The 15,585-nt window shown below is 36.7% G+C and overlaps 1 protein-coding gene across 1 annotated transcript in view; it reads left to right on the top strand.

Moving 5' to 3' along the window:
* Positions 1-15,585, top strand: part of EIF2AK3 (eukaryotic translation initiation factor 2 alpha kinase 3) — a 72,137-nt gene that overhangs the window by 20,575 nt on the left and 35,977 nt on the right. The window contains exons 3-4 of the mRNA XM_003268790.3: positions 11,648-11,842; positions 14,260-14,393. Of these exons, the coding sequence (XP_003268838.2) occupies positions 11,648-11,842; positions 14,260-14,393 (329 nt within the window). The remainder of the gene's footprint in view (positions 1-11,647; positions 11,843-14,259; positions 14,394-15,585) is intronic.

Below are 15,585 nucleotides of genomic sequence, written 5' to 3'. Positions count from 1 at the left end.
GATGCGAAATCTGATTTGCTTTCCTCTAGTAATTTATATTCAGATTCAACCTTGAAAAAAGCACTAGGGAAATTTGTCTGTGATTCCTCACTGATTGTCTTAAAATTTTGTTTTGTAACACATGAGCATCATTTTTTCTTTAGGATCTCTGGGCTACATTTGGATCACTTCACCAAATCTAAGTAGATTGAACTATCTACTTCTTTATGTCTTGGAACTCAAATATGAAGACCTTCCTTATTGTTATTCAGAATGCATATTGTAATTGTATATATATAACTAATTTGTACTTAGATGAATACCTTTATCTTTATTTAGAGACACTGTATTTGTTTTCTGTTTTGGTTTTCTGTTAAATATGCCCCTTTTTTCCTCTTAAGAAGAACAAACAACTCTATCGTCTAAACTTAGATAAGGTTTGGGGTTTTGCTTTATTTTAGGCATGTTTCTCCCCAAGGGACACCGCCTTTCTGTTTCAGACAGGTGCAGAAACAGACAGCTCTGATGCTGGTGCTCTTCAGCCCCCTCCCCCTCCCCATATCAGACTGCATGCATTCCACTAATATAAGGGCTTTGAAAAGTGGGACTGCCTTTGAAAAGGGTACAGCTTTACTGGTTAGTGATTTGTTTAGAAAGAGTCTATTAGTAGACCCTTTTAAGTATTTATTAAAAGAGGATCTGTAATCTCTTTTAAAGCTTCTCTTACTTTTACTGAAAGCTGTCCAAGTTGTTTTGCAGTTTTTCATTTGCACACAAACTAGCACATTTTGAGACTGTGTCATCTAAGATGGCATTTTATTTTGAAGCATAGCTGTCAATCATGTAGCAAACCAATATTTAAATAATTGCCTGGGTTAATTGCCTTTCTTTTAATTATAGAAATGAAACAGTGCTTTAATTTAATTTTGTTATATTAATCCCTTAGCATGACCGAAAGCAGTGCTGTGAACTAAGCTAATTTATCCCAGCATTGCATGTCACCAAAGGAGAAAGTGATTTGGTGCTGTTTTATTTTTAATTTTTTTTTAGGAAATTGACTCTTCATGTATATTGTTTATGTCATGAATATATATTAATCTAGGTGAAGGCAGAGATAGTTATTAAAATCAGTGTTCTTTTATCATGACTGTGAGAAGTATGCTTAAAAAGCTAGTCTGGTAGTTTTCCTTGAGGCATTTTGTTTTGTAGGTTGATTAAATTAGTGAAAAAAAGAATTAAACAATTGTTATCAACTTGATATTTCTCTGCTCTTCAGTACTAATTTACATTTTTTAAGATAAATACCAAATCATTGCAGAGGTTTTTCTCAACATTTAAGCATATAGCATATCACTTGGGATGCATTCTGACTAATACCCGGACCTGCTGAACAATCTCATTACCCCTCCCGTTAGGGCATCATCATCTAATGGTGATGCCCCTTCCCTTGTCTTTCAGGTATGATTCCTGGAGACCCTTTATTTTTATCAAACAGTCTCCCTTTTACTTTCCCCAATGTTTCCAGGGAAGTAAAAATATATATTTCCATAATACAACAATGTTGAAGCATCTTTTTTTTTTTTTAAAGTCACAAATAGTCAATTCTGACATCTAGTAGTGTAGTCAGTTGCTCATTTTGGTTAATTAAGATTTACTGTGTATGTTCCATTCAAGTGTATCATTTTTGAAGAATTAAAATATACAAACATATACTTGTTAATTTTTATTTAGCATCGATTGTCTTTATTGATTAATAAAGCACCTTCAATCCATTAGAGTTTTTATGTTACAATCAAAGAATTTTAGGCCTGATAGAGCTTTCTGATAAATCAAAAACTGCAGCAGTTTGATATATTTAATTCTACATTGAATTAATCTTTATTTGGTTTTGAGGCCTTGTTTTTAAACAGATGTGAATCCATGTTTGGGAAAGAAATAACTGACCTTGCATAATTAAGCTTTCTGTCTGCTCCCCCCTTTAATTTACTTCTGGAGCAGGTATTCTCTAGAATTCAAAAAGGTTTTGTTATTTTTGAAATTTTGTATTCATGAATAATAGTTCTCTCCTGAAGTTTCCAACAGAGAATAAAATAAAGCTCACAATGAATTATAGGTAGTCACATGAGCTAGACTGAGTTTATATTTTTGCTTTTAACTTTTTTCTTTCATAAATATACATGTATATATACACATAAACACATACAAATTACCTCAGAAGTTCAAAGTAAGCAGCCGTGGATCATAAACTGTTGTTTGAGTAGCACTTTATAGTTTGTAAAGTGATATCTATTCTTAGTCATTTACATAGCCCTGTGAAGTAAATATTCTTATTAACCCTAATTTTTTGGGTGATAAAATTGAGGATCAAAAAGGTTCAGAGATTTGTCTGATACAGTAAAGGTGAGACTCAACCCGAGATCTTTGTACTTAGGTCTTTCCCTCTTTCCAACATTTAATGCTTTTTAAAATACCTTAATGCTTACCAATTTATTTGTATTTTCTCTACTAATAATTCTTCATGTGCTTTATGGAGATTAACTACTCAAAGACATCTTGCGTAGAGCATACTTAGCATGTAGCTCAGCACATTTTGAGCACCTAAATTGCTTCTAGGACAACCCTAGTGGGATAGTCGCAGGCACCAAAACTTAACACATCCAAAACTGAATTCAGCATTGCGGGATTGCAGGAGGGAGGCGTGCAGAATTGTGCACTGCCCAGGACAGATGTGATTCCTGCCTTTCTAGAACTTTCTAGAACTTATAAGGTACTGTGTGGAGCCAGCTAGGGAGGCAAATATGAAATAATTATAGTACAAATAATGCAGTTGAGTGTGGTAACTGGCACAAGGCAGGATAGAGCACAAAGACTCTAACAAGCATAAGTGCTTACCTAGCCTGATGGTCAAAGAAGGCCTCTCTTGTATGATCAGGAGTTACTGAGGCAAGAGATGGATAGAGAGCAGGGGGAGGTTTGTGCTGGGAGAGGAAATAGCCTATCTCAAGGCCTTAAGGCGAGAGTTACCATGGCATGTTCAGGGAACTGAGAGAAGTTGAGGATGGCAACAGGAATGAGGGTTGGGAGACAGTAGCCGAAATGAGCCCATTGAGGTAGGCCAGGACCAGGTTATGCAGGGTCTAGTAAGCTATATTAGACATTTCAGATTTTATCCTGAGCCATGAGAAACCATTGAAGGTTTAAGTGGAAGAGATCACTCTGACTATAGAAAATGGACTGGAACAACAGCAGAAATTGGGAGACCGTTTCTAGTCTCCCACACTAGTTAAGAGACTGCATGGTAGTCATCCAGATGGGGATGATAGACTGGATGGAGACAGTGGAAATGAGTGAAGTAAAGTGATGGATTCAAAAGACGTTTAATGAGGAAGATAAACTTACAAGACCAAAGGAGGATTTAGTAGTAAATTAAGAACAGGTATAGAAAGGAAGAACATGCATTGTTTAGATATGAGTTCGGAGAGACCATGAGAGCTCTCCAAGCAGAGATGCTAAAGAAGGCATTTGACTTTATGGGTCTTGTGCTGACAGAGGAAAAGTCTGGGCTAAAGTTAAAATTAGAATTGCTTGTGTCATGGGAACTGAGAAGATCAATCACCTTGAAAGAAAGCAGGGTGAGAAGACCTATGACCAAAGCTTTAAAATCCAACATTTTAAAATTGAGAGAGACTGACAAGTCAGAGAAAATTGAGAGAAAAAGTGTTTCAATGATAGATTTGTTTTAGTATTTTAGGGATTATCCTGCTTTCCTTCAGATTTTTGCATCTGCTACTTGGTGTGAAGACTTTATGAATATGTATAAATATAAATACTTCCACAATTAGAGATAACTGACTTATAATGCAAATGCCTCTTCAAACAACTCCTTGATCCGTTAGTCTTATTGAAAGTTTTGGAGCAAAACAGAACATCAGAAAACCCTTTCCACTGTCAACTGGGGAACTTGGAAAGCAGTGGGAAAAAGCAGGAAGCCTGTGGATGCCCAAAGTGATAAAAGCATTAGTCAGTGGTTGGAGACCAAAAAGGCATCCCTTTTAAGTTAGTTGTGGAGAGCGATTTTGAGAATCAAGTGAAATAAGGAAACGTGAGACATTTTGTAAAACAGCGAAGTGTTTGTTTTTATCTGAGGTCACATAGTAAATGAGTAGTAGAGTCAGCGACCCAGGGGATGGGGCTGGATGAGATGCAGTCAGTTTGTCTAGTTGGTATGGATACATCTTGATTTTGTATCTTGGATGTGTGCTGTTGCCCCATCACCTTGGTTAGCAAAACAACTAGTATGGCTAGGAAAGTAATTGTTCTAGGCAAAGGAGACTTCCAGATAATAAAAAAGTCAACAATTTAGCATTTTTAATGGCATATTTTTCTTTTTCTTTTCTTTTTTTTTTTTAAGTTCCAGGATATAGCAGAATGTGCAGGTTTGTTACATAGGTATACATGTGTCATGGTGGTTTGCTGTACCTATCAACCCATCATCTAGGTTTTAAACCCGACATGCATTAGGTGTTTGTTCTAATGTTCTTCTTCCTCTTGTTCCCCACCCCCGACAGGCCCCAGTATGTGTTGTTCCCCTCCCTGTGTCCATGTGATCTCATTGTTCAACTCCCACTTACAAGTGAGAACATTAATGGTGTATTCATGTATTTCACATCTTCCCAATCTTAATGAGTTGTATCTTTTTATTTATTCCTTGGGATCATCTTTGTAAGCATGTTATTGTATTATCCTAGAAATGCTCCCTGGGGTTCTTAGGTGGGGCAGGGATGTGTGCCCCTTTAATAAATATTCTAGGATAATTGGTGTTTTACACTCTCTTTCTTCATGGCCTATGTTCATTCTTCCTTATCGCTACACTCCATGAGTCTGCATCTTGCCACACTCTTTTTCTTACCCCCTCTTCTCCTTTTTAAACCTTGTTGCTTTTTAGCTTATACACAGAACTTGGCTTTTGTTAACTATCAGGGCCAGTGTGTTCCTTTTCCCTCTTTCCTCGTTAGGGAACACACTGGTTTCACCAAGTCTCCTGAACCCTTTTCAATTTTCAATTTTATAGTGGGTGAGTTACTTCTGGATACAATTTTTGGGATTTGAGAGTGTTTAATGCCTGAGTCACTAATCAAGAAAATGCTAGTGTGTGCAAGTCTGGCTTCCAAAACCGAATGAGGAAAAGTTCTTTATAGAAAAATCCTAACTAGGCCGGGAGTAGTGGCTCACGCCTGTAATCCCAGCACTTTGAGAGGCTGAGGCAGGCAGATCATGAGGTCAGGAGATTGAGACCACCCTGGCTAACATGGTGAAACCCCGTCTCTACTAAAAATACAAAAAATTAGCCGGGCATGGTGGTGGGCGCCTGTAGTCCCACCTACTCGGGAGGCTGAGGCAGGAGAATCACTTGAACCCGGGAGGCGGAGGTTGCGGTGAGTGGAGATCGTGCCACTACACTCCAGCTTGGGCGACAGAGCAAGACTCCATCTCAAAAAAAGAAAAGCAAAAAAAAAAAAAAAAAATCTTAACTAATAAATGCAGAAAGAATGATAAAATTAGAAATTGCTATTCTAGTTCTTTTATTGAAATAGTAGGCCATCAAGCAATTTTAAAATGGTAAAAAGTTGATGGGACACTTTAAATGGAGGGATCAAGCTGACTCCCCCAAACTCAAGTGATTGATAGTAACATCATTAAAAGTGGGGCATGCAAACACTACATGCCTCTTAATATGGTATAGCATAGGGGCCAGCAAACTTTTCCTGTAAAGGGCCAGATGGTACTTATCTTAGGCCTTGAGGACCATGTGGCCTTTAGTTGCAGCTAGAAAACAGTCATAGACAGATACATAAATGAATGAATGTGTGGCTGTGTTCCAATAAAACTTTACTTACAAAACAGGCATTAGGCTGGATTTGGCTCATGGGCTGTAGTTTGTAGACCCCTAATGTAATAGGAAGTGCATAGCACCAGATACGAAGGCTTCTTGTCAAAACAATTGAACCTGCATCAGATCAAAGCTCCAAGTCTAATCATACTTTTTAGGAAATATAGGAAATAAGGGAACAATTTAAATGACATGTAGAATCCTGACTGTGGGACATTCTATAGGACAGATAATCTGGTTTCTCAAGTAAATCAGTGCATAACAAAGGGGTTGAAAGAAGCTCCTTTGTGGAGGGAAAAGAATCAGATGTAATATGTAGACTTGGAATTCCTCATCATAAAGTAGATCTTTGAGATAATAGGGGAAATTTTAAAATTTGATGGTTTTACTCCAGTAAACAAGTATATAGTAGGTGAGTGGAGATAGATGAAACAGTTGGCAAAATGTTGATAATTGTTGAAACTGGATGATAGATACATGGGGATTTATTAATCTCTTTACATTCTATATGCTTGAAATTTTTTATAACAAGTGAAAATAAAGTTGAATGTACCCCAAAAAGTGTGTGAGTCAGTCGGGGAGAGGGGTTGGCTGCATAGAAAAATAGGGAAGAATCAAATGGGAAACATTTTTTCTTATAGTTAGAGGAATTTTTGTTTTTTATTGTTGGTAGTGCTCATTTTAGTAGTAGTACTTCCTTTATTTTCTCATGAAATTCCTTCCTCCACTTTAAAATTAAAGTTCTTATTTTCACATTTTAATTTCAGATAGAAGTCCCTGATTGCAAGTGCCACTGGTATTCATTGTAGCACTTAGATTTTGTTAAGAAACAGAAACGGAATTACTTTACTAAACTGCTTTATGATTACACAGATAGACTCTGGGAGTTTGCTAGCACCTTTTATTTTAAATTATGAACAGGGAAAAAAAATAAAGAAAATAAATACAAAAATTTAGACTTTTTAAAATGACTTAAGGGAGAAGCAAGTCACACAATGAATTTGAGATGCAGAGCAGCGAATCAGAACAAATAGCTGCTTACATGAACAAATCAGTGGGATGTAAAAATGCATCACCGTAACCTACATTTTTTTCTACCAAGAGATTTGCAGCTGACTATCGGGTGACTCATTCCTATGCTTAGGGGGTGAGGTAATGCTATTGTGAAGGGTGATGTCATCTCTGTACCTGAACTGCATGCATATATTGCTTCTGTGGCTCTCAAGGAAAAGCTCCATCTGCTTTCACATATGCAGCCTGAAAGACTTGACAAGATTGGCACAAAGGTCAGCAGCCATGTGTATGACTCATAAGCAACCAATTAGTGAAGAGCAGCTATTTAAAAGTGAACTTTTAAAATCATAATCCAGAAATATGACATGATGATTCATTATTGAATCATAATGCCTTGTTGTTGTTTTGTGTTTTGCACTTATTGAGTTAATGCTGTTGAGCATTTAACCTTTAAAATAAGGTAGTTTTCTCAGTATGGTCAATCATATCAAATCTTGGTTCTTTAAACTATATTTTTAATTGAAGATAAGGTTGGTTGGTCAGTCTGTTGGTTGATTGGTTAGTTTTACTTCTGGAGGTGCAGAGACCATCCTTAGTGCAAAAATGGATTTTATTTCATATTAGTTTGGCACTTGATTTTTGCACTTAGGAGACATTGTATTCCCTAAGGACCTGCTACTGCTTTAGAGGAAAAGAGGTTTTTAATGGAAGAGGAAATAAGTCAAAATAAATGCTATCTGTTTACTGCAGACACACTTACTCCTCTTCCTCTTTTAGTCATGCACACCTGCTTTCTCTGTTTGTACTTTAACCTAATACTACTGTTGAGATGACCAATTAAAATATCTATTTTTAACTTTATTATTTGAATCTAGTGTTCTGGTAAATAAAATATAGAATATTTAACATAATATGGAGGTAGATAATGGTAATTACTTGATTTTCTATCTGATATGTAACTCAAAATAGAAGATCATATTGGCTAAATACTACTTATTGTTATTGTAGGGTATGTGCGTACTCTGACCTAAATTTGTTCTAATGGCAACTTCAAGTTGGACATTCTACAAAAGATAAAGGTTTTAATTTTTGAGAATAAAATTTGTTATCTATTATCAGGAAATAGAAGGAAACAAAGAATAAAATAGTTATGCCAAGACTCTAAGGTAATATTAGGTGAGGTATATACGAATGTCACTTGAGAACTTACTGAAAATCAAATGTTTTTTCAGTAAGGAGCAATAGGAATCTTTAAATGTCTAGAATTATGGTAAACCTTCATTTAATAGTATGGTCTTGAGTTTGATTATAGAGCTCCTGCAAGACTCTTGAGTACCTTTCTTTTGTTTGTAAACTCTTGTTTGGAAATAATTTCAAACTACAGACTGTTGTACAATAAACGTGGTACCAAAAAAGAAAAAGAAAAAAACTTACATGCTCAGATTTTACCTACCCCAACCTGGTTGCCTGCTTTATATGCTTGCCTGTGTCCTCTTGCCCACTCTCACTCTTCTTCCCCATTCCCTCGTACACACTTGTTTTTCTTGAAATATTTGAGGATAAGTTAAATATGCATCATGGCCCTTTACTCTTAAATACATCAGTGTATATTTCCTAATAGAGATATTCTGTTATGTAATTACAAAAGTTATAAGCATTATCAATTTATATTAATACAGTGCCTTACCATCCATATTCAAGTTTTGTCAATTGACGTAATAATATCCTTTATAGCATCCTCTACCCCTAGTACAGCATCTAGTCTAGGGTCAGATATTGCATTTATTTGTCACATTAGCCTCTTTTAATCTAGTTTTTTTTTCCACAGCCTTTCTTTATCTGACACTGACATTTTTGAAGAATATGGTTTCTCTGTTATTTTATTTTTAAAATGGAATTTTCCTTACTTTGTGCTTGCCTGATGTTTCTTTGTGCTGAGATTCAGGTTGTGCATTCTTGGCTGGAATACTACATAGGTGATGCAGTCTCTCTCAGGGCATCTAACTCTCATTGATGATTTTTACTTTTGGTTATCCAATCAAGGTATTATCTCCACTATATAATATATAACTTTTGCTTTTAATTTCTTGGAACTAATAAGTACTCTGTAAGGAGACACCCTAGACCATGTAGATATTCTGTTCTTCATTAAAGTTTCCACCTCAGTTTAGCACCATTGCTGACACTGGTATGACCCAGTCTTTACCGTGATGGTGGCAAAATGCTAATTTTTCCAACTCCAGCCCTCCCTTTTCCCTCATATATTATTTATTTTATCTATTTGCTATTGGTATGAACATGTGAATTCCTATTTTTAAAAATTCAGTACTTAATTATTTTGGTGCTTAATTGTCCCAGATTTGGCCAGTGCCCTCACCCTTTTCAAGCACATCCTTGTTTTTTGAAAGAGTAAGATGGTAAAGGCTCATCTTCCATCTACACTGCCCCAGCCCTGGAATCTGCCATTTCTCTGAGGAGTCCTGGTTCCTTTTGGTGGAGAATGGAATTAGATAACAAAATTTGGGCACTGGGTATGAGTGCACTACTTTTACAGCCACTGTATAAACATAAATATAAAATTAGCTGACCTGGTAAGTATTTCCTGGAGGTACAGTGAACAATTTTTGAGAATATCACAGTGTCTCGGATTATAGTTACAACAAAAGGAAAGTTAAGGAATGGGAAGATTTTTGTCAGCAAAATTACATTGCCAAAATTTTCTTAGATTTCAAAGCAAAAACATACGTGATGCTAGGTTGAAGGCCAGATAGGATTTCTGTGGACAAAGTTGGTACAGAAGGATGTTCCAGAAAGAAGAAAGGACATTGACAATGACATAACTGAACAATATCAGTAACATTAAATGTTGTGTTTAAATAACCATGCCTGATTTCCACCCATTTGGGGAGAAGTAAAAGACAGGGATGAAAGGTTTATTTAAGGTCAGATTTAGAGGACTTTGAATGTCCTATAAAGGATTTTGGATCTTTAGGATTTGGGGTCTTTATTAAGAAGATAATAACTGTTGAAGATTTTTGAATAGTGTTATAACAAGCTTAACTCTGACTCAAAGAGATTAATCTGGAAGATACATAGAAGATTAAGGAAATTTCCAGTTAAGAACTGTAAAGAGGCTATTATGGTAGTTCAGGCAGAAGATAATAAGGATTTGAACTGGAAAATGAAAGAAAGAAGTGAATTAGAATAGTGGTTTTTAATCTGTCTTCCAAAACCCCAGGTTTGGGGCAAAGTAGATGTGTGAGTTGAACACCAAATGAGAACTCTCAGTTACTGTATGCGAGTTTTCAAGTAAGTATCCCTTTAAAGAAAGCAGTCTGCTGCTTAAAAAACAAAGAACTATGTAGAAAAATTTGGTAACTCTTACTTCTCTCGTATTCCTGTTCCCTAAAGTTTTGAGCCTGGATAATCAGGAAAATAGTTGTGTCATTAATTGATGCAGATCAAATTATGCATTTTTTAAATGCCAAAGATCAATGTCACAAAGACATGTACTAAAACTCTTACTGAAGAGATAAGATATTCTTGGCCAGAAATCTTGGAATTATCCTGGACTCCTTTCTTTTGCTCATGCCATAAAGAGAATCCACCATGAAATCCTGTTGGCTTCACCTTTCAATTATATCCCAAACCTGACTACCTTAAACAGCTGACTGCTTATCAACTAATCTCTTACCTTCCACCTGCTCTCTCTGCCTCCACTCTTGCCTCTCAGCCTGTTCACTTTCCTTGTAGTTTTTCAAACGTGATGGGTGCACTTCCATCTAAGAGCCTTTGCAAAGCCTGGCCTGGCCTGGTTAACTCTCTCATGCTTAAGACTTTGCCCAAATGTTACTTTCTCAGTGAGGTCTACCCTGAGCTCTTTATTGATAATCCCCTCTCCACCCCATGCGTATTTACCATTCTCCCTTTATCTTGTTCCATTTTTTTTTTTTTTACGGCATTCATCACCTAACATACCATATAATTTACTTATTTATTAAGTTGTTTGTCTTGTGACACCAGAGTTTAAGCTTCACAAAGGCAGTGATTTGTTTGTTTTGCTCACTGATCTATCCCAACCATCAAAATGTGCCAGGCCATAGGTAGGCCCTTAATAAGCATTGTTAAAAGAAGGAAGGGCAACTGAGAACACAAAACCAGTAAGCTTACTTACCAGGCTTCTAGCTCATTGCAGATTTGAGAAAGCAAATAAAAGAAGGGATGGGACACTACTTGAATCAATATCTCTAAACCTGTGTTCCTTGGAGCTGAGTCTATGACAGTAATTGGCCTTGATAAAAAATAGCCCTAGAACATACTGCATACATTATCTATTTACACATTAAATATTCATATTACGCATACTACACATAATCATATTACACATTAACATACTAATGGCTATAAGAGCTCCTATAGTAACCTCTTCTTGAACTCACTTGATCATAAAACTCTCTTTTGATAACTCACCTACCATTATGGGACCCTTTTGGCCCATGGTAAACTGAGTTTGAGAAAAACCTTACTAGAGTACTGTGTGTAGGACCTGGGAGTGATTGGTAGTTCTTTTAAATTACTTTTGGTTGATGGACTGCGCTGCTTCATGTGCTACTCAGAAGGAGGCTGGAGTACATCAGGATCAAGACTCCAGCTCTTAATTACTATTATTCTTTTAAAGGTATGATGCTTCTATTTTTCTGGGATAAATAAGAAAAAATAATAATTAATGTTATGGCCCTTTAAAAAAGTTAGCTTCTGTTTTAGGTATTTGGGAATAAGATGATCATTCCTTCCCTGGATGGAGACCTCTTCCAGTGGGACCGAGACCGTGAGAGCATGGAAACGGTTCCTTTCACAGTTGAATCACTTCTTGAGTCTTCTTATAAATTTGGAGATGATGTTGTTTTGGTTGGAGGAAAATCTCTTACTACATATGGACTCAGTGCATATAGTGGAAAGGTAAGTGAAAATGCTGAATTTACTTTGGGGAAATCAGAATAAATTAGGGTAGAAAAAGTAATTTATTAAACTACACTTATTACTAGTTGAGGTTTATTGTAATTTTCCGCTGAGGTTGTCATTTGTTTTAATAAGAGAACTGTGAGGTAGGAAGGGGAAACTAATAACAGAATAAATGGCAGAGCCAGGAATAGCAGGAGGAAGAGAATTCATAAATATGGTCTACTGTGTCTCAGGTGTTTTTTTTTTTTTTTTTGGAGACAGAGTCTCACTCTGTTGCCCAGGCTGATCTCAGCTCATGGCAATCCCCATCCCCCACCTCATTCCACACCCCCTCAGGTTCAAGTGGGTTCAAGAGATTCTCGTGCTTCAGCCTCCTGTGTAGCTAAGATTACAGGCACATGCCACCATGCTTGGCTAATTTTTGTATTCTTGTAGAGACAGGGTTTTACCATGTTGGCCAGGCTGGTCTCCAGCTTCTGGCCTTAAGGGATCTGCCCACCTCAGCCTCCCAAAGTGCTGGGATTATAAGCAGGAGCCACCGTGCCCAGCCTCAGGTGCTTTTTTTTAATACATTATTTTGCAATCTTCACAGTCTTCCTAAGTGTAACTTTCTTTTTTTTTTTTTTTTTTTTACATTTTGAGAGATGAAGAACCTTCAAAAGATTAATAGTAGTCCTAATGATAAGAATAATTGATACTACTCATTTATAGGATTTGATCCTATAATAACATGATCCAAGAGGAAAGTTTATACTCATTTTACAGATGAAGAAACTGAGACTTTAAAAGGTTCAGAAACTTCCAGGGTCACATTTAACTTAGATCTATCTGACAACAAAGTCATGCTGTTAATGTAGACGTTCTTCAACATTAGCTCTTAGGATATAATCATAATATAATCTGCTTCTAAGATTGGGTCTTATAAATCCATTATCAAGAGTAACTAATTAAAAACATCCTTTCAACCAGGCAAGCTGGCTCACACTTGTAATCCTACCACTTTGGGAGGCCAGGGTGGGTGGATCACTTGAGGCCAGGAGTTCGAGACCAGCCTGGCCAACATGGTGAAACCCCATCTCTACTAAAAATAAAAAAATTAGCAAGGGATGGTGGCGCATGCATGCCTGTAGCCCGTAGTCCCAGCTACTCAGGAGGCTGAGGTACGAGAATCACTTGAACCTGGGAAGTGGTGGTTGCAGTGAGCTGAGATCACACCACTGTACTCCAGCCTGTGCAACAGAGTGAGACATCATTAAAAATAATAATAATAACAAAAATAAATAAATAATAGACTCCATTAAAAAAAATAACAAAAACAAATAAATAATTAGCCAGGCACGGTGGCAGGCGCCTGTGGTCCCAACTACAGGCAGGTCCCACTGAGGCAGGAGAATGGCGTGAACCCGGGAGGCGGAGCTTGCAGTGAGCCATGATCGTGCCACTGCACTCCAGCCTGGGCGACAGAGCGAGACTCTAGTCTCAAAGAAAATAAATAAAATAAAATATAAATAAATAAAAGCATCCTTTCTAAAAAGGTAAAAAATAAAAATCTTTGTAACCCTTTAACACCTTGACGAGTAAACGGTTTATATACAGACTTGGACTAAAATAAGGAAGAATAGAAACGTGGTCTTTTTACTCTTGAATTTTTGAACTTTAACAATTCCTTATCTAAGTGTTAGGCCCATAGCACTTTCTTGCTCTTGCAGATGCTTTTCTGCCTTCTCCACCCACCTGCATCTGCATTGTATTGAGGAGGCCATGCCATCCTATCTGGCCGTTTTTTGAGCAAAGCACTTCAATCTCTGTTTACTTCGGTAGTCTCATCTGTAAACAACAGGATTGAACCCGATCATCTGGTTTTCTGATTTGATGTGCTGCTACATAATTCTGGTATTGTAGAAGGTATGCTTCTTTTCGTGAGGATTTTAGTTTGGATCATATTAAGTCTTCCTTTTTTCTTTTAGTGAAAATTTGAGGGAGTTACTTTTGAATACAAAAAGCTCTCAGAAAAGTTTCAAATTTTTAAAAACCAAATACTTTTGTTATACAGAAACTCTAAGGTTGTTTTTTTTTAACTCACCTGAAATTTTATTAATGATATTGTAGAAAAGCTATCACAAGTGGCTATCCATTTCTTCTTGTATATTCCATGGAGATCTCCAAAGTAAGGCTAAAATTATGTAAATCCTTAAAATCATTCCCTGAAATAAATATTCATTGGTACTGTCATTGTTCTAAATAACTCATTTTAGGAGTCAGTAGTCTAACTGATGCTTCTTATTACTTGAGTACTTCATACACGTTTCCTTAGTTTCCTTTCGCTTTTTAAAAATTACAGATTCCTTTAATATCTCTGATCTCTTATGAGTTGTCTCCTTTTACTAATTTTGTATCTAATTTTGTCTTTTCAGGTGAGGTATATCTGTTCAGCTCTGGGTTGTCGCCAATGGGATAGTGATGAAATGGAACAAGAGGAAGACATCCTGCTTCTACAGCGTACCCAAAAAACTGTTAGAGCTGTCGGACCTCGCAGTGGCAATGAGAAGTGTGTATTCAGATAGTGTTGCTGTTGGTATTATTTAGAAATACACCTAATACCAAAATTTATCAAATTTCTGTTTGTGGAGATTTTGACTATTTTGTTGCCTTAAAAGCATATATATATATATATTTTTTTTTTTTTCTTTTTTTTTTTTTTGATACGGAGTCTTGCTCTGTCGCCCAGGCTTGAGTACAGTGGCGCAATATTGGCTCACCGCAACCTCCGCCTCCTGGGTTCAAGCGATTCTCCTGCCTCTGCCTCCCGAGTACCTGGGATTACAGGCACATGCCACCACACCCAACTAATTTTTGTATTTTTAGTAGAGACGGGGTTTCACCATGTTGGCCAGGCTGGTGTCGAACTCCTAACGTCAGGTGATCCAATGCAGGTCCTAAAATAAAAATGGTTTCATGGTTATTAACAAATTCTGAACCGAATTTCTCACCATATGCTTCAGGATATGATAACCACAGGGGTTCTCATATGATGAGTGTGTATTAGTTTAGTCTCAGGTTAATGTTTTTTTTTTTTTTTTTTTTTTTGAGACCGAGTTTCACTCTTGTTGCCCAGGCTGGAGTGCAATGGCATGATCTTAGCTCACCACAACAGCTGCCTCCCGGGTTCAAGCGATTCTCCTGCCTCAGCCTCCTGAGTAGCTGGGATGACAGGCATGTGCCACCATGCCCGGCTAATTTTGTATTTTTAGTAGAGTTGGGGTTTCTCCACGTTGGTCAGGCTGGTCTCGAATTCCCAACCTCAGGTGATCCACCCACCTCAGAATCCCAAAGTGCTGGGATTACAGGCATGAGCCATGGCGCCCGGCCTAGTGATATTTTTTATAGCAATCTCATCATTCAAAGTTCTTTGAATACAGAAAGATGTTAAGACAAAATTGATGTGTTTCTTTGAGCTTGAACCTATTTGACTCTCTAATTATGTCTAGTAGGTAGTTTCATAGTTTGATTATCTCAATTTTAAAATAATAATCATTTTACTCAATTTTCTTGAAGTATTAAAACATTTATTTAGCCTAATACCCTTCTGTTTCCTTCTTTAAATAATGAACCCCTTATGTAATTTTTATATTTAAATATGTGATTAAAAAATGTGATACCTAGATTAGATATGCTGATTCTACATCAAATGCTTGATTTTTTTAAACCTAATATTTAAGTTTTAAATTGCCTGTGTAGTA

The sequence above is a fragment of the Nomascus leucogenys genome, chromosome 14 (genome assembly GCF_006542625.1).
Source record: "Nomascus leucogenys isolate Asia chromosome 14, Asia_NLE_v1, whole genome shotgun sequence".
Lineage (NCBI taxonomy): Eukaryota > Metazoa > Chordata > Mammalia > Primates > Hylobatidae > Nomascus > Nomascus leucogenys.
Note: the sequence above shows the minus strand (reverse complement) of the source record. Positions and strands in the feature narration are given on the sequence as shown.